The sequence below is a fragment of the Anoplopoma fimbria genome, chromosome 20 (assembly GCF_027596085.1).
Source record: "Anoplopoma fimbria isolate UVic2021 breed Golden Eagle Sablefish chromosome 20, Afim_UVic_2022, whole genome shotgun sequence".
NCBI classification, from domain to species: Eukaryota; Metazoa; Chordata; class Actinopteri; order Perciformes; family Anoplopomatidae; genus Anoplopoma; species Anoplopoma fimbria.
The window spans coordinates 6632112-6652700 of NC_072468.1; the positions used below are offsets into that span (position 1 = coordinate 6632112).

At 38.2% G+C, this 20589-nt stretch overlaps 1 protein-coding gene across 1 annotated transcript; it reads left to right on the forward strand.

Moving 5' to 3' along the window:
- The first annotated feature begins 2300 nt into the window (after positions 1-2300).
- Positions 2301-17618, forward strand: LOC129109192 (cysteine-rich and transmembrane domain-containing protein 1-like). Its single transcript, XM_054621197.1, has 3 exons — positions 2301-2565; positions 3459-3671; positions 16895-17618. The coding sequence occupies exons 1-3, from the start codon at positions 2401-2403 to the stop codon at positions 17042-17044; spliced, it is 528 nt and encodes a 175-aa protein (XP_054477172.1). The 5' UTR covers positions 2301-2400; the 3' UTR covers positions 17045-17618.
- Positions 17619-20589: the final 2971 nt, after the last annotated feature.

Consider the following 20589-nt stretch of genomic DNA (forward strand, 5'->3'; position numbering starts at 1 on the left):
ATTCAAGGTGGTTACACATATGCTTTTTCTGTCAAGACATTTCTGACCACCTGAGAGACATTTCTGTGTCTCAGACGAGCTCTGTATCCCCCTAGTGGACACTGGTACATTTGTATGTATCATTCCATTCTGCTTTTATAGTCATCAAACCATTCTGCTCTTTAACCATCTGCGTCATTATGTTTCAACACACGCACACAAGCACACACATACACACAACATCGTCTCCCATGACCACTCCCTCTTGATTTAGTGGCTGTCGGCTATGAGGGCCAGGCAGCATCAAGCCAGCCATGGGTGGCCAGAATAGGAACGGAAATTAGACGAATTTGCATTCAAAATAAAAGCCTTAAATATATTTTCGGAATATTAGTTATGTGTATGGAATGTGTTGAAACTACTTTGAATGTTTCACAAGTTAACTCCTGAAAAATAGCTTTTTAGTTTATATTTATTTTATTTAAATGTTCTCCTGTGCCTGTTGACGTGTTTCAAAGACCTCAGTCAAGGGGTTTGTCCTCACAACAAATCTCATGACAGTGTTGATACAATCCATGTCCTTGCATGGAACGTTTCTTGGAATAATGTGTATAAACACATATAAACATAGTTTGGAATGGACATTGACAGAAATACAAGTGCTAACATTGGCCAGAGCCCTGTTCCAAGTGACTAAACTATAATAATTTTATTTTTTGCCTATCCCACAAGTACATTGAAGCTGGGCTTTTAGTATTTGTGGCCATTTCCTCACACAAATTATTTTGTCTCTTTTTTGATGTAATAAAACTGAAAAAATAGTGTTAATTCCTCTACACTCTCAAAACAGTTGTGTTAAAAATAATACATCATGTGTTAATTTTTAACACACCAGCGTGTCAAGGACAACACATTTTGTGTTGATTATAACACAATCAGTGTGTTATAATAAATATTTTATTTATTCTTATTTATAATTTGTATTTGTGAATTTTATTAGTTATTTTTATTAATTGTAATTTTCTTTATTAACGTTTCCTGTGCAATTGACCTTGCTGTGCATCACCTTTTGTGTTCCTCCTACAGGTCATGCTTCCTGTCGACCCCTCCCCCCTCAGGGTTGTTTTTGCATTGCTGAGGGTAGGTCATGAAAAATTTACGATTTAGAATGAATATTTTAATTACCAGTAGACTACGCTGCCGTTTGTAGTGTTAATATGTTTTGTAAATGTTACCATTTAGCATGATGGCGGGCCGCCATTTTGTAGCGGATTTCGGCAGTCTTTGAGTTTAAATTATTTTATTTTGTATGTTTAAGAACGGAGGTGCAGCAAAAGAAATCACAGCAAGACAATGTGTTGTTTTCTACAGGAGCTAATAAGAAGCTGGAAAACAACCCCCTGAGTCGTTCGTCCCTATGCCACATCTGTTACACTAGCACATTTAACACATGCTGTGTGTTAAATATTTCAACATAAAGATGTGTTAAAATAACACAAAAATGTGTTGTTCATAAAAAAAATCTAAAATTTAACTTAATTACTTAATACTATTATAACGTTTCACTAAAATGCTCACAAATAACAAAAAATGACATTAAGTTCAGGTGACATTTATTAAATTAATTAAAACATTTGATAGATGCAGATATAGTCATACAATCTTCACACACATTGTGTAAACTGTTTTAAAAAGCATACAGTCGAATACATATATAACCAATTGGAATGTTGGATACATTTTCCCAAAATGACCACTGTAAACCAACATGTTTTTACACAAAATATAGTATACATAAAAAAAATAAAAAATCATTTAGCAACTGTCTTGTGACATTTGAAGAACTAGAAAAAAAAGAAAAAACTAAAAAAACTCAAATAATTCAGGGCGGACATTCACACAAGCCGAACCCTAACCCTGAAGAAATTAGGTAAATCAAAAACAATGTGCTGACCTGCAAAGGATCGCTGCAGATGAGATCAAACTACACATCAAATCTGCAGGACCACAAGACAACTCACCAGCTGCCTCTCATCCTTTTTCACTAAGTTTGTGGTTCTATAGACAAAGTCCGTTGACTGTTATTGAATATTTCCTACGTATTAGATTGCTTGTATTCTATTTATTTTGCCATGCTCAGAGTTTGCAGAAGGGATATCTCATGTAAATTCATATCATATTATGACATAATGTAGCTTCAGTACAATATAGTATTCACTTTCGCGCTGTCGGGCCAATCAAAAAGCTCAGTACATGCTCGACTTTGCTTTTATTTTGAAAGTCATGACCGGAATTTCCATATTTCTTTCTGTGTGACTTGACACTAGGGAAAACATTTTTAGTATCTCAGTCTGAAGGTGGGACAATTTAAGAAAATACTTAAAAAGGAGAGTTGTGTAGTTTGATAGCACACACATCATTATGGACCCCTCTAAGTCTGCGACCGCTCCTCCGGAATGGGCTGGTGAGAAGTCCAACATGGGCCATGCGTCCCCTCCACCCTACCAGGACCAGCCGTACCCGGGATACCCTCAGCCCGGCCCGGGATACCCTCAGCCCGGCCCGGGATACCCACCACAACAGCAGGTAACAAGCTCACTTATCAGAAAACAAGTGGAATAAATCAATTTCAGATACTCCATCTTCCCATCATGCTGCTAAGTATGAACCCAAGTGGATTAAAACACATTGTAAAGTTATTAACAGTATTTCTCTTCATGTGTATTAATGATAAAAAACAGGATTTCGAAATTCAATTTTAAACACAAACAATGTCATCAATGTTGTATTTGCCATAGTAACTAGTTATTGTTGAGTCCTGCTGGCGGGGACGTTTAGGAACTAAAAGTATCACACCCTGTTTTCACTAGGATTTCATTTAGCCGTTCAATCCAACTATTTCTCGACATTGAATAAATAAAACAGGTGGCCTGTCATGGTAAAGTCTTTTTATTTGAAACTGATATAGATTATATAACGGATAAGTGTTAAATCCGTTGTTGAATGGTTAATTACAGAAGATGAACAAATCAAGATAAAATAATGTAATCCTGTATTAGTGAAATTAGGGAAATTTGCAGGTTTACAACAGCATAGAGTAAAGTGCACACGAGAGACATAGTAAAAGAAGATACTCATTTTATGAAACTCAGCCAATGATGATCTCAGTTTGTACTTTAATATAAATGGATGATCTAAATATCCAAGTTGAATTCATATGAAGTCTCTTTTTTTCACGGATTATAAAGAAATCTGCAGTAGTTGCTGATGGTAAATTTAAGACCCCCACTTTGGTCACTAAAAACACCCCAAAAATTGTCCAAGCAACCTTTGTAATTTTGTGGGAAACCTAAAAAACTGTTTCTACTGTTAAATCCAGTCTGAGTTACTCTTCAAGTTGAACTGTAATTCAACTGCCAGCCCTCCAAAAACCTGTTTTCGTTGTAAATGAAAGTGTCTTTCACGGGCGTGGCCTGCAGGGCTATGGACCTCCGCCGCCGCAGTATGGAGGTGCTTATGGGCAACAGCAGTACCCAGGAGGACAGCCTGCCACCGTCACTGTCCAGCCTACCGTGTACGTGACCCGAGGCCCGCTGGCTAACCCTGTCAACGACTACTTGTGCTACTCCATCTTCACCCTCCTGTGCTGCTGCCTGCCACTTGGAATTGCTGCCCTCATCTATTCCATCTCAGTGAGTTTGATTCACATGTTTAAAATGTTCATGGATATACAAAGCAAATGTCCCCAAACCCAAATCCAAGTGATTTCATTCTGAATATGTGCAAACATAGAGCCCCTCCTAAAGCCAAACAATGCATATTTCAAATAACCTTACACTAATAATAAAGAATCCCTTTTAAGTAAGATATACAAAGAAAAACAGATGGCATCAACATTTCTGCGTTGTTTTACCTTTTTTATCAAATATAATGAAAATATTTTATTAGCATACATACTCCAAATGAAAGAAGTAAAAAACTACTCCTTATCAATAACTGCATGCATAGAACCATCCCTAATAATTCCAGTTGCGCTAATACTGCAGTTAGTGATTAAAGTGCTTTGTGTCTCGTGGTAATGAAAGTGAATTTACTGGTGTGTGGAAGAGTGCCAGGTTTGGGGATGTGGATAGCATTTACTGGAAGGGGTGGAGTGCTGTGAGGAACAGAGAGCAGGGAGAGGACAGGGAAGAAGATGTAAACAAAAGAATGGGGAAGACATTTTGCGGTCCTGAATGTTGTATTAGTTGAGAGCTACACTGGCCTCAAGTGATACTGTGGGGGAATTAAACACAGTGGGGGAAATTAATTATTAAACCCAAAACATGACTTCTATGTGTATTGTGAAAGTGTAATTCTTTTATGACTTTTGAGAAGGTTAGTATAAAGTCATGCGTTAACTCACTTTAAGAGCAATTCTTCAGTTTATAGGTTGTCCTTTATTTTTGCCGGGTGAGGTAACTATAAGTTAGTGAGTTTGTTTTTGCACCGTGTCCCATTGAAGTCGTATGGCGTAAAGAAAGCATACCCTTATTCGGGAAGAAAAGTTGGCTGATTGTTTCCATGTGGTCGATGTTTAGGCCTCAGAGGGGAAAGATTCTTGTGCGACTTCCTACACAATTCTTTAAACAAATTAAAAGCCAAATATAACATTTATTTGACCCTGAAATGTTTAAGTATATTTACTGAGAGTCTTATTTGCACATGGAAATTTGACTTTTTTAAAGCTTTAAATGTCCTTTGAAATGTCTTTTATTATGGTAAATGTATCATGTGGTTCGGCTTGTTTCCTCGCAATGTGTGGGATGTGGAATACTTAATTATGATCGATAGCAATGATATATGGGAATATATCATACACTGCAAAAAACACATATCTTACCAAGTCATTAAATGTTGCTTGTTTTTTGCTAGCCTGCCCAGGTCAGTGTACAATTCTGTGCCCACATGTTTTTTCTATATTCTGTCCTCTGATCATTAATTACAGACTCTGTTGTTACATTAAATTAGAGCACAGTCCTCTCCTTATTGAACAATCTCTGGTTAATATGTGCAGAACCAAGTCCATTAAAGTTATGGCCAGTAGATCATTGGACTGGTCCCGGTGTCTGACTGTGATTTGGAGCAGTTATTCAGCCAGTGTCCTTGTTTGGCCTTGTAAGGCTGTTACTGTAACGGACGTTAACTTCAGCTTATAGAAATTAATGCAAGATGATGTCAACTTACCAACAAACTTTAATGAGTATGTTTAAAGCCAAACAGTGTTTACATTTTTGGGGATTATTAAAGCTGTTTCTGTTTGCACTGTTTTTATGGATTTACAGATTACAGACATTTTAGATAAAGCTAGATTTTTGTAATTATAAGGCAAGATCTGATGTTAATTGGTTACATATGTGATGTCTAAACATATTTATGAGCATTTATCCCGCTGGACGGAGAAAAAAACTCTACCACTGGAAAGACTTGGCTGATTTTGTTTCAGCAGCATGTGTACAGAGTCAATGCCTTCTGGTTAATGATTCTGAGAAGAAGATATTTGTTTTTGTCAATTGGGTTATTAGAGTTCAAATTTTAAGATCGTCTCTGCTGCTTATGTCTAATAAGTTGCTTTATGTTTACTTACAATATTTACATTTGGGACCTTCTTTTGCAGAAATTCTATATTTCTTTAAACGAGATATTGAAAAATTAAAAAACCTAATGTTTTTTTCATATTTTGGGGAATTTGGTCGAACTGAACCTTTAAAAGACTTGAACTAACGTGAAAAGTTTAAGCATCGTCCTCAAAGGCTTAAAAAAAGAACCAAGTGTTGATGTTAACACAGCTCTAGCGCATAAAGCCTTGTGGAAAGTCCCCAGTATGACTTACTTACAATGAAGATACCGTGCTTTCCCAATCTTCATCATTTATCAACCTGTACTCCCAACCCGCTGAGTACATTCTTTTAGATTTAGCAATATCAGAAATTCTAACATATTTCACAAGCATGATTCACTCTTTCCTGTTTAACAAAAATAGAGTCTTAGGGGATGGCAGAATCTCTTTTTACAACCAACACTTTTAATCCAAATGGCAGACCTGTTTCATCCTCTACTGCTCTATTACATCTGTCTCATAATCTTGAACATACTGTATCCTATCAACAGTTTATTTTATTTATCACAAACGTATCATCCATTATTTCAGATCTAACGATAACACTTAAAATGTATGACATGAGACCTTTGCAAGGGTCCAGATGAAGAACAGGCCATGACCAGAGTAACTATTTCATGAGAGTAAACAAAAAATCGAATTATTCTTTCTTAAGAGAACTGTTCTCGATAGACACTCGGATAAAACACACTTTTTGTAAGATTATGAATGAATAGCAGAGTCACTTAAAAAAGACATACAGAAATGTTAAAATGTATGAGTTAATACAAAGTGCACATTGCCGTTAAGGTGAACAGAAGTGTGTTTTTTTGGCAGTTAATTTGTGTCACATTTCAATATGGTTCCCCTCATTTAATGTACAGTGAGGAAGTTGTAGACATAATTAGATTTCCGGTCCGCATCAACAACAGTACTAAGCTGTGTACATATTGTAAGAACTTGTCTGTTATGTACACAGCTGTCACAGATTGCAGTTTCCATGATTCGTTTACACGCCCCACTCTGGCTCCAAGTAGATTAGTAAATAGAAAATGATAATTCCCACCGCTGAGTAGACAGTGGTTGCAGGGGGACTGTAATAACTTTTGATATGGTGATTGATTGGAAGTCTGTAAAGGCAACGTATATGTCTGACAATGAAACGTGAAATATTTATTACATTAGAATCCGTGAAATATGTATTACGTTACAATCCCGGAACTGATATATATATATATATATATATATATATATATATATATATATATATATATATATATATATAAAAGCAAATCTTAAACGATCTGCTTAAGATTACACTAGCTTTGTGGTAGCAAGAGTCAACAGCCATGCTAGCCGCTCTGTGAGATTGAACCTAGTGTAGCTTTGAACTAAGTGCTAACATTAGTATGCTAGCATGCTCACAATACCAATATAGTTATTCATTTTGTGATTATTTGGTCTTTGGTCTAAAATGTTGATTTTGCCTGATGACGGCACTCGATGGGAAACCCAAATTATTATGATTTTTTTTATTTCTAATACTATTCTAAAAAAAATAAAAAGTTGTTGATATATTCCAATCCAGACTAAAGTGGTGCACTGACGCCAGACCGATACCGCCACCCCTGGAGAAACTCTCTAGCGTACATAAAAACATTAAGCCAACCATACTGAAAAGTTGGATCCTTTCACTGCACAGCTTTTTAAACACAGCCAAGGGTTAAATGGGAGCATCTGATCAGCTTCACAGGGCTGAGCTGAAGTTAACACTGTATAGAGTAGAAGTAGAGGATAATCTGTTAAATTTGGCCATTTCAGTGTGCTGTTCAAATGGCTTGCAGCACAGTACCGTAGTTCTCTCTGTGCTTTAGTTGTAACTTTATAACGATCTATTACAGAATTTGCACAATGCTTCATTCATGTGACTTCTTATAAAAAATATTTGGCCTCACAGTTTAACTGTAAACTGACATTGGAAAAAAGATGATAACAGCATTTCAAGGTGGGGCTTAAGTAATCAACTACAACATTTGTGTGGTAGAATTAATGAGGTTTGGAGAAGGGGTTTTTGTTTTTAGTATGAACGACATACGTCAGTATGTGGATTGGTAAACAGAGACACAAACACAGTAATGCTAAAAATCCAGGGTTCCCAGCGGTATCTCTCCTTTTTTTAATGTTTAATTACTGGAAAATACGAGGATCTCAATGAACAATCCTCAACCTTGCAGGGATAGTCCACTTTGTTGAACAGTTGGAAATCATTCCCAGCATCCTCAGTACAGCAGCACTGTAAACGGTATGTTCCTGCAGTGTTTCCTGTTAGTCAGACTGGGACTACTGTTGGCTCCTTTCCAGTCGCTTTAGCTCTCTGTATGTCTCCGTCTCTCTCTCCCTCCCCCCTCCTTCTGTCTCCGTAAATCCTGCATACTGAGCCCACGCCCATTCAAACACTTGTAGATCAAGTCATGTGAGGTAACACTGCAGGAGCACAGACACCAAACTGCTGAACATGTGTCAGAATTTCCTTTCAGAAACACTTACTGTGTGGTTAAGGTGTAAATGACTTGAAAACAGGATGTAAGAGGCCCACCACCCGTTTGCGTAATTTCCGTTTTACCAGATTTGTGCCAGTTTGTCATCGCTTACTTTCATAAAGTAATATGGAGAGTGTGAGGTTCTATTTACACAGATTCTTCCGAAATGCTGTGATCTTTAAATAGCATCTGAAATAGCATGAAAGATGGCTACCACATGGTCAAGAGGACCCTAATCAGTGCGGCAGTACGGGGACATTACATTTACATTACATTACAGTCATTTAGCAGACGCTTTTATCCAAAGCGACTTACAATAAGTGTATTCAACATAGGTATTCAAGAGAACTACTAGTCACCAGAAGTCATAAGTGCATCTCCTTTCTTAAACAAGCATCTAAGAGCATAAACCAGAGCAAAAGTACAGGGCAGAAACAGACTAATACGAATACAATAGGTGCAACAAGTGGGACCTTCCCTGGATTTCCGTTGAAAAGTGAAAGAGAAAAAATGGCAAAGGGGAGGGAGAGATAACAGTTTCTGTTAGCAGGTAGCTCACTGTGCCCACATTATTCTCTTACGTGGCTGCATGATAAGGGAGCTGGATGAACAAGGCCTAGTGAGATTTGGAAGAAAGAGACAGGCAAAAGAATAAAGAAAAGCAACTGAAAGAAAGTGGCCAAGAATTTGAGATTGGGAGCAGAGAAAAAACAGACAAAGTGGGACAGTCGTGTCTTTGTTTGGGTGTGTATCAAACTGTACCAGAGTTTATAGCTGGAAGGCTAAACCTAATGATAGATAAGGACATGGGGCGTGGTGGAGATATATGGAGCTGGCTACTGGAATCTGTCTCACTAAACATTATCTCTCAGGCATTTCAACCTCGATGGACAAGAGGGAAAAGGTACATCTCCAACAAACCTGTCTAGAAACTGACTTTTTTCCTGAAAACGGACTTTTCCTGCTGAGAAAAGCAATGCTTGGACAATAAAATTAAACAACAATGATTCTGAGAACGACAATTAATTGCACCATTGTGTGTCAGTTCTCTCTTTGGGGGACTTCGATGATGAAGATAAATAACTTTCTGCTGGACTCAGGATGAGACTTGAGAGTTGAAATTCTCAACACAGCGGAGAATCCAGACAAGAGTTGTTTTTGTCAGGATCCAACATCAGCGCTCTGTGTCTCACTCCAAGCCACTCCTCATTCTGTGATGGCGTCATCAAACGGTCCTTTGTTTCCTAAAGCATGAGCTTTTCCTCACAACTTAGCACTTATTGACAGTGGATGAACATCCAGACAGTAACTTTCAGGGGTCCTTACAGTGTGGAGCCATGATCTGCACTTCACATCCTTCTGTAGAAACACATTGCTGCCTTAATACAGTGAAATCATCATGTTTAGGGATGTTTATTACTTGTTATAGATAAAACAATTCACATGCAAAATAACAATTCAGATTTAAAAAATAAAGTATGCAACTCAAATTCTAACCCTCCAAATGATGAAACAGTACTACATCTTGGTCCAGAAGGTAGATGAAGAAGATAAGAAAAAACATGATTGTTGCCCTGTAGTTGTATTTCAGGGGATCGTTTCACCATATTTGCAACTTGAGATAACATCCTCTTGCTCCTTTTCACACGTTACACAAATCAATTTCCCATTTCCTGAGATATTGCACAGCCATTTCAAAGCTGACTATCAGAATGAGTCCAAATATTATAACCCTTAGGAATGCGTTGCTTTTCTAGAGAGCATTGCATCGCTGTTACGCTGCCAATTTTAGGGATTAATGTCCCACTAGAGGCAGCTATGTGTTAAACAATCGGGCTGAAGAGAACAACATGAAAGCAAACACCTGTCGCCTGTCAGTCAAAAAGGTTGTAAGTGATGTAAACTGGCACTGATACTAAAATGGGCGTCGACAGCAACACAGAAGGCTTTAAGGCTAAATGTTAGCTAAAAGAAAAGTATCCTGACCTTGAAAAACTTTGATAGACTAAGTTGAAGACAAGTAATGCTCATCCTCTGTCCTAAATCTATTTCAAATATACATGTATGAATTATGTGTAAAGGTTGAATGCCTAGTGAAGATTAAACCTTAACCACAGTTTATGTAGATATTTGTTCAGCAGGATTTTTACCCTTGTTACACAATGACTAACTACCCAACTGCAACAGGATTACGGTGTGTGTGTTGGAAGTTTACCAACCCACAGATCTTCAGTTTCACTACAGGGGAAACCTTACCTGAAAATGTTAGTTTCCAATGTTTCCAAAGTTGGTGTTAGGCTGACTGACTGTAAGTGATTCACAGTAAAAGCTGTAATCATACCTCTTCACTGGAAGGCTTTGACTCTGAGGTATACTAGTAGTGTTGCATTTCTGTAAACAAACTACATTTAAACTGTTAAATTCTTTAAATTTTCACGTAATCAGCTAAAATAATCAGCTTATGTCATAACTATACAGTTTAACACCACATTAACATAGTATCATCTTATGAAGGATTTATGGCAAACATGATACCAAACAGTTGCATATTTACACACAGAGCAATATTAGCTCATTTGGAAATGTGGATTTCATATTGGACTTACATTTATGTCCTGATGAATTTAATTCAAATATTTACATAGCTGCTCAATTCTCCATGGTGTTCACCAGTGACATTTGGTGCTGGGTACATGGCGTACAGTTGGTTAATCAGAGCTTCTTTTTCTGAAAACCGATGCCTGCTCTGGTTGGAATCTGAGAGCAAAAAAAAAATCCAAACAATGAGCAGAAAGCTCTATAGAGCTGCAAAGTTCAGCGATAATTATCTCACCACCCATGCTGATAACGACATTTTGTGATTTTCTTTATCTTGTGTGGGTTTCACCCCAGAGAACCAGCCCCATACCTCACGAATGGGAGGTTTTAAAGACCGACTCATTGGACCTTTGAAGTTGAAAATCACACAGAGCTCACTCTGAGGAGGCAGGCGTCCCTGAAATAGTCCTACGGTCTTAAGGCTACGCCTGTTTAGCCTCCATAAGCAACAGCAGCCACATGAGCTCTGGTTACCTTAAAAGTACCTTCCAAACACTGAGCCTGCATCCATGCATTTGTATGTAACTGTGATAGTACGATAGATGTACACATGTGCAAACCCAGAGGTACAGCGAGCAACAGAGGGGAATTTGTCCCTTGACGTCGCCATCAGTGAATCAAATGAAGGCTCAGGAGTCAGGTGGGAATGAAGATTAGGGATGGGGGATGTTTTGTTTCAGCAAATGGTCAAAGTGATGCGAAATACAGATGGAGTGAAAGATGCAAAACTGCAGAAGATTTACCACATTGAATTAACACAGCCTGACTCCTCTTTTTGTCTTTGTGTGTGAGAAAGGCAGTGCAGGGTTTTGGTATCAGTTCCATTCTCTCTTTCATCACCTCCATTGACTTCTGCTCTGTGATTTTCTCACAAATATCAGCCCCCTGCTTTCCCATCCCCATCGTTCCTCACAATGACTCACACTGCTCTCATGCACAGCAAACCACAGACAGACAGACACTGACAAGCAGACAGGCCCACTCACAGAGACAGAGCAATCAGGTATTACTGCAGACAGGCAGCTAACCAGGCAGCAACAGGAGAACTGAGCCAATCTGCAAAAAGCATAAAATACAATTAAAGCACCAGTGTTTCAGTCTGTGTAATATCATTTAAGTTTACAAAGATGCATTCAAGCCGCAACTCTAAAAATCATCCCCCCAAGTCAAGGGTTTTTATTACATTTTTATCAAACAGCCTACAATATAAAACTTAGGCCATGTCCACATTAACCCGTTTTCACTCGTTTTCAAATGAAAACGGGGTTTTAAGATCTCCGTCCACACATGCGTTTCAGCATCGTTTTCGAAATTATGTGCGTCAGACTTGCTCCCCTGAAAACGAATATCACGTGACTATTCACGTACACTGGGCATGCGCATGCCGGTGTAAACAGGAAGTACATTGGTTGCTTGGTTACAGATAATACGATTACACTACTCTTGATACTCTTCGTGCTTGATACTTAATAACTTCCTCTAAAATCTTCCTCCATGAACTCAAACAGACACATTTCGTGGAAGTTTTTAGAAGTTTTATTTTTCAAGCTTAGTTACAACACTGCAGGTCTAACTCTATCTCTCCCACACAGACAGCACATGTACTTTAAATGAACAGTCATTAAACGAAGTTTACTAGATTATGGGTCCATACATCTGGTCAACACTAGTACGTCATTAGTCCGTTCTGTAGGGCTGATAAGGCCGCGGGACACGCCCTCTAATCTCTCCATAACAGCTGATTCCAGCTGAAGCCAAAGACCCCCCTCCGGGTTGCCATGGGTCACCTGTGCTCCCCTGGGTCCTAAGTCCCTACATGTTTGAACGTCTATGTTGAATTAACCTGGTAGTCGATCGGTATCAAGGCTGTTGTTGTTATTCTCTTACGGAAAGGGGTCACGTGGTAAGGGGGGGACGAATCAGGGAATGACACGTCATAACTGCTAAGAACCAATCAAATAGCGAACGCCGGTGCCTACGTCATCGTTTTCGGACTTCTTCGTTTTCAGTCGTCCACACTATCAGGAAAACGCGGCGTTTTCAAACTTCTCCGTCCTCGGGAGAGTTTTCAAACTTATTCGTTTTCGGTGCCCTAAAACGCTGTGTAGTGTGGACGCTCGGTGCAAACGCAGAAAAAGATATGCGGATTCATTTGAAAACCGGTTAGTGTGGACGTGGCCTTAGATGGCATTTTAGAAAATGTTGTATTCTACGAGGATTCAGTCGGCATTCTTTTATTTTTGTTGTTATTTTGTAACCAGAGATGGACACCTCCTCTGTTGCTCACCCTGTGTGTTCTGCCATAGTATTTACTGGAAAGAAACTTTTTGTTAATTTCTCTAATCATTTCCAAAAAATTCCTTGGAAAACTTGTAATTTGATACTAATTGCTTTTCGCTTATTCTTTTTAGCTTGGAAGAAAAGCACCATTCAAACCAAAGTTAATATTAAATCGATTATCTGAAACTAGACCCTATATAGGCAGAATTGTATGCTTGTCTGTGGACAAATTTCCCATTTTTGTAAACTCAGCTGACTAGTTGTACACTAGCTAAAGATGCTCTAGGTCAGGGCAAAACATTGCCTCTATTTCCTATCATTTGTACTAAATTGCATTCGTTTTATTAGGAAACCTAAAGAAAATGATGAGGAAATAAGGAACCATAAATATATAACATAACATTTTTGTTGTTGAGGTCATCAGAGTTATTCTTTATCCGGCTGAATTGACTTCACACTTTGTAAATTTCTTAACTAATGGCATGATAATTCTTTAATCTGCTATACTTTCACCTCCTATTTTTGATAATAAACATATGTAGAGCATTGGCCCCCCTTTGTTGAAGTATGTACTTGATAAAATATGCTGTACATTTTTTAATCTTTGAGCTCTGCTAAATGTTTCTGACTGATATCAGATAGCAGCTGCTTTGTTGTAGAGGAGAAATGAAACACACACATGCTCACTTGGCCGTGAGAATGACATAATTCAGTATAACATCCTTTTATTGAGAAAGGTGTGTCCAGTTTACGTGATTCCCAGCATTATTGAATAAGTTAGTTTTGTGGACTTTAGTTTAATAGTTGTGATTTGTACCTATTCTAAAGGCCGCAGTTTTTTATATGGCCAATTACAAGACATGTTGTCACGATTGCAGCAATATCTCAGGAAATGGGAAATTGATTTGTGTAACGTGTGAAAAGGAGCAAGAGGATGTTCTCAAGTGGCAAATATGGTGAAACGATCCCCTGAAATACAACTACAGGGCAACAATCATGTTTTTTCTTATCTTCTTCATCTACCTTCTGGACCAAGATGTAGTACTGTTTCATCATTTGGAGGGTTAGAATTTGAGTTGCATACTTTATTTTTTAAACAAATACTGTTAGTTGTCAGAGGCTTACTTAGCTCAAAGCGCACATTTCTCTGCAGGCAAAGGGCTGCTAATTGATAGCCATTTATTAAGTTTTCTTAAAATTAAGTTATTTCTGCTGTAGAAATACCACTGTTTATGTTTTCTTTTTTTCGATTCCACAGATTTCTGAACACAACCACTATTTACACCATATGTCTGTACTTGTTAAATATCATTTTACCCTCTGTAACCCAATCAAATTTTCTGTAAACAATTATTCTTGTAAATGTCCAAATGTACTCATAACAAACCAGAAGGGTATCAGAAGTGTTCTTTTTTATTATTCTATGTTGCAATATAGTTAAATACCAGTAAAAACTGCCAGTTGAAATGCCTTTCTGCTAGGTATTAGACAATGAGTCCTTATGCAATTCAAGTTCCTGCCCAGCATTATGTATGGAGGAATGTGTTACTAAGAGAGTTTTGAGTTTCTCAAAAAATTTGGGGGATTTCCACAACCTCATATAATTCCATATTGTTTGGAGCAGTGAGTGTATCACCGCCACACACATGGTGGTCTGATTAATGTGGACTAAACAAAACCAATCACAATGGGACCCAGTTTATTTCTTGTTGCAGTTTATGTGAATGACATAAGCTGCCAGGAAACAAACTGTTGCCTAGCAATGCAAGTCAGTTGAAACGGTCATTAAGTACTCGCCCTGTTGAAAATACCTTTAACGAGGCTCTGAATACCAGGTCCTGCTGCCCAGCAGCTGACCTCTGAACTCTCTGGGCAGTGGGGGAAGGGACAGAGACATGCTGATAGTTGTCTCTGGGACTTTCTATAGAAATATGGATGTCACATTGTAAAACATGACACGATCCCTTGGAATACTTTGCCAATAATCCAATGAAGCTAACACATTAAGGCTTCTGTATTTCAATTTTACATTTGATGGAGGTGCTGCCCACTTCCTGTTGATTGAGTCGAGAAATCTGTTGTTTTGGTCTCAGTCGTCTAAGATATTTTAGGTTTATTTTAGGTTTTTATACATTTTTCATGCTGAATGACTTATTTCCCCCAAAACTTAAAAACACAATTGATTTGTCGACAAAATCGTTTGAGTGTTTGTTGACTAGGAATTTCTTTGGTTAAGGACAGCCCGTAGTCATTGTTAAATATAATCTCATTACTGTAAATCATCATCAGTGACTAAATGTTCCGATTTTGAAACAATGTAAAAATAAAATCTAGATGGGGGGGGGAACCATCACTACAATAAACCTTGTAGGGATGTGACAGTGCTGAGGCCACGGCTAACAGCTCCAGACAGCATCTTTCCCTGATTCCGACTTATCTCTCATCTAATCTTGTTGAAACATAAAAAAGATTTTTAATTTACCAGAGGCACGGTTATTGCAACAGGACACACAGCTGTGGCTGATCGTGAGCCAGACAGCTGCTGGTTATTATAACCAGCTTTACTATAGCAGACAGGACCTTCTCACGACACATACAAAACACACACACACACACACACACACACACACACACACACACACATTCCTGCAGCACTCTTTTGTTTATATGACTGAATGTTTCCTAAAACCAAGAAAAGTGTTATCATTTTTGCACTGGTTCCCTCTTCTCAAAATCAACGTTTTGTTCTGCGACTTAAAATATGTCAGTATATACCTTACTCGTGAATTTGAAGCTTTTACGTCTCTCAAAAAGGCGGTTGCTAACATGTGGCTGAATGAGACTACAAAGCATCATCACACTGACTAGTCTGCCTACAGTTGTGTTATAATCGCGCTTATGTGACTGTGGTGTAGTTTATAGCCTAACTTAAGCTTTTTACTTCTGCCAATTGCATCCACGCTTCAAAGATCATGAAAGTGTTGTTCATTTGTGAAGATTATATTACTGATCAAAATCTGTGAGTAACATACACTTTAGTTTGCCACAGAGCTTATTTTCTGTGGTGTCCAAAATCCAATGGAAAAATCCCATTGGCATTTTGTCAAGGGACTGGCCTCCAAAACCCCGTAATTCCTGCAGCACTCAGCAGTGTGGGAGTGAGAGTGGGAGTTTAATTTGATCAAGACTCTCTGGCTTCACTCTTGTTAAAGGCACAGGGCTCCATTACACTCAGACCATTCTTTTAAAATGGACAACAGGCCTCTTGCTTCATGATCAAGTCTTATTAGAACATGTTGCGATAAAACTGGACACCAGTGAAATCACCTTTATCATTCCCTTTTTTTAAGAACTCAATCTTCTTATGTCCTTTAATGGAGATTTGTCCCAATATTGAGGTGCATGTTAAACACAACATGTGTCAATTTATCTGAAAACATCTGTATTCAGTCTTTCTCTTCCTCCTTCATTCACACACTAACTGGTATTTGTATACCGGAAATAAATATGGGATTCAGTTTGTATTCTATTACTTTCATTTCTCCTCAGCGGTTCGCAAAAAGCAGATGTGTGTGTTTCACAGACCGTTGCACTACGCTTTAGCATTTACCATTTACTTGTAATGGTGTCGTAATCCCACTGTCAATCCAAGTTATGTAGGGTTGAATGCATGGCATGCTACCCCCACAGAGTGCTATAGCACTGCAGGTCAGGCCCATACTATTTAACATACTTTGATGTTGTGATCCACATGTCTGGTTACCACAGATTCATTACATCAATCATACCTTATGTCAAAAAAAAGTTCAATTACATTTTTGACATCTTTTGTTTTTTATCCTCACTCAATATGTTTTAGGCCCGTGAAGCCAACCATTCCGGGGACCAGGTTTCGGCAGAGCGGAGCAGCAAGATGGCCAGGACACTGAACCACGTGGGCCTGGGACTCGGCATCGGGTTCCTCATCCTCTCCATTGTTTATGTTGCGGTGTTGGCAAATTCACATTAAATAGTAAATCTGTTTCATCATCCATCCCATATTCCTAGTTCCGGTAATCAGACCACATGAGGAATATTACTGGCCATCAGGAAGAGTTATTTGTTGAAAATGTGTTACCATGAAGTCCCCTGATTGGCTGAAAACTATTGATATATTAATCCACAGTAGATGGCTTTGTAATCCTTTCCCCTCCAGCACTGTAGAGAGTTTCCAGTACAACCTTCCAAATATTTCTTCAACATTTATTGTGCTTTCTATGTTATCACACATCAAAAACAACCTTAAAATATGTTTCCAACTTTGATGCCTTATAAGTAGTGCCTTAGGTCGGTGTTGCTTCACCACACGTAGTATTATCCAAAGTGTTGCACCAAGGAATTGTTGGCTGTAAATGTGCAAATGTGCACTAACAACCTGGCTCAATAACAACCTGGCTCAATTTTAAAGGCATATTGGTATGTGTATTGGTGTTGTTTGTCATGCAATGTCTGTATGTTCTTTTATTAACCAAAGCTGAAAAAGTAAAATTTACTGTATACAAGATTTCTTTATAAATAAAGTTAGTATATTGAGAGAAAAAAAACACCTTTGTGCTGTCTACTCTGTTTAGGTGATTTATATCTGACCAGTGCTGGAGCCTAAGTGCAGTTCTCTGAGAGTGGCATTGTTGAAATGCATCCATCAAATATTTAAAGTCCACTTTGTGGAAATATTTGTGCCTCGAGTTATCATCACATGTAGTAGTGCTCTGTATACAATTTAAGCATTTATTTGGTAAACGAAAAAAACACACTTTTTCAGAGGTGTCTTTGTAGCCAAAGTTTCTTAAGTTGGAGGAGAAAGAGTGGCTACCTCCCAATTTTAGGTAGAGGTTGAGGATTCAGAGAAGGACTGCAAGAATGTGATATAATAATAGACAGATCTAGGCACTACCTCTCCCTCCTAGAGGTTTTCAATCATACTTTAAGACATCGGCAGGTGATATATTTCATTCTGTGCAGTATTAAAAGGTCTTAATAAGTGTTGAAAGTAACTTGCAGACACCCTGTTATAGAAGATTTTTTTTTCTTTTGTTCAGTCAACATCTCAGGCTACCCTGAAGCTGCAAGTACCCTTTGTTGTTTAAAGTGCAGACATTATAACTGAATCAGGGATTTTAGTGTCAACACGGAATTGTTTTCCCACATTGTGTGAGATGTGTCAGAGAAAGAAGAACTGATATTACTTCATGTATATGAACACATCAGTAATATTACTGCTGTGGAGTAGAGAAAAGGTCTTGAGAAATCAGCACATTTATGGGAGTTACTGAAAGTGATCCAAGGCTGTTTCGGTAAATATTTCCTGCTCTCTCAGCCCCTCCCTCCTTGTTTCCTTGGACACAATTAGATGTCCTTCAAGAATTAGACTGAATAATACTGGCATAATTAGTTTATATTCTTATAACTTTCTCCTCCTACATAAGTGGCCTAATCAGCTGCAGCGTTTCCTCTATAATCCCTACATGGTTCTCGGCAGTCATGTCATAAATCTCCATGGTTACCACTGTTAGGCTCACAGCACTGACTCTGTTTATATTTTTTGATCATCAATTTACTGCTTGTATAACACCAGACATCTGGCTGGGCTCAATTTACTTTCAGATGCTCCTTATTGTTTTTTTGTAACTAGAGTTTTTGCAATCAAACTAACCAGGGTGAGACCTTTTTGTTTGTGACCAGATATGAGCATCTGGCCTATGCACTGACTACTCAAACAAATTTTCTCTTTTTTGATATGATGAAGTAATGCAACCAGATCAACATGTTGTGACAACCTGGGCATGTTGATTTCTTTTTTCAGGGAAACTTTGATTTAACCACTGAACTGAAAATGGATCACAACTGGGATTATTTGTTGAAAGAGCTTTTTGAAGCATAATCAGGCATGTATTCATTTGGGATCATGTGGCTTTCCTTTTGATTTCATCTAGTTTAATGGCGGATTCATCATAATTAGTGTTTTGTATTTAAGTTGTGTTTGCACAGCTGCCTATTATGCACTCTGTATATTTTTAAAACCCATGTAGGGACATGCACTGCCAATGAGCTTAGCCTATAAATGTATCAGATTTTTCTTCTTCCCCCACTCAGTACTATAATGAAAGTGCAGTTGTCTGTGGTTAATGATTATCTGCCCTGCATGGAAGCCATTAATAACAGCCAATGTCTGTTATTTAACTTTCAATGATGCAGCACAGGCTGACAGCACGATGGAGAACCGGTTCTGTGAATTGCTTGAGAAAGAGGAGCAATGTGCTGCGGTGGCACAGGTTTCACACATTTACAGCCGTTGATATTTTCCATTGATGTGTGAAGTAGCTGGTTGCTTTCTTGAGTATAACCACCGTGCTCAACCGTCTTGTGGTTGCTTCTCTACACAGGAATTTTGAGAAGGCCAAACATTCTCACGTACAATAATGTGTTGTATGTATAGTTCATGGAGAAAGAGAAGAATAGAAGTATTTTGATAAGAAAACTACCATAAAATTATTTTAAAGAAAAGCGTTAACTTTACAGTGGGATACATTACATTATAAATGTTATGGCAGTGTGCAGCTTCTATTTCACATTTAACTGTGCTGTATATTTATCATAGGCTCAAACATCCATATAATAAACCATAATGCATACCTAAAATATATGACTTTATCACTGTCCAACCATTCGACGGGTTGTGCCTTGACAAGTGCAAGCTGCAAACATCCATTTTCTGTGCCTACATTTGATGTTGATAACATCACATGCTGCTCTTGTTTAGAAAGTATGCAGGTGCTGGTAGCTGATTCAATGCAGGGAGTGGCATGAAGGAAAAACATTTGTTTTTCCTTTCTTTACTCATAACAATCCTTCCATTTGGGATAATAGGGAGGGTGCCAACTACCTCAATCCCTTCAGCACTGACTTTTCTCGGTTTGGCTTCCACAGCTGGTCAGGATATGAAACGGGATCAGGTTACTTCATCGTTTGTTCAGTGATTATCGACTTCCTCCTGCAGAATTTCCAGTAAGGTAAAAACACGGTAAACAGCTGGGCTGTTATAGGACTGCATCGCTCACCATAATACTGCCCTTATGCTAATAATGTTAAACAGCAATATTGCTGTCATAAGAAAACAAACAGCCATTACAAGAGAGCAGCCATAGACAACTCATGCGAATGCTGTTCAGGAACCACCCTGTAATGCTGCTGCAGTGCTTCTGGCTCAGCAATGTGCTGTCTGCTGCCTCTTAGTGGCCATAAAAAAGCATTGGACTTAATAAACATGCAAGTGATTACAACTAGAAAAGTACACGATTGAAAGTGTGTCTGACATAAAAACTCAACGTGGTTACGTAACTGTAGGATTGTTTAAAGGGCTCCATTACTGCATAGCATTAAAATATGCAAGTGTCTGTTTTGGGTCCATTGGACAAAGACAAGCCAAAAGCTCTTGTTTCTATGTATAGTCTACACTTTATTGAACATATGCAAATAAGTACAAATGGCAGAAGAAACTTAAGTCAAACCTCTTTA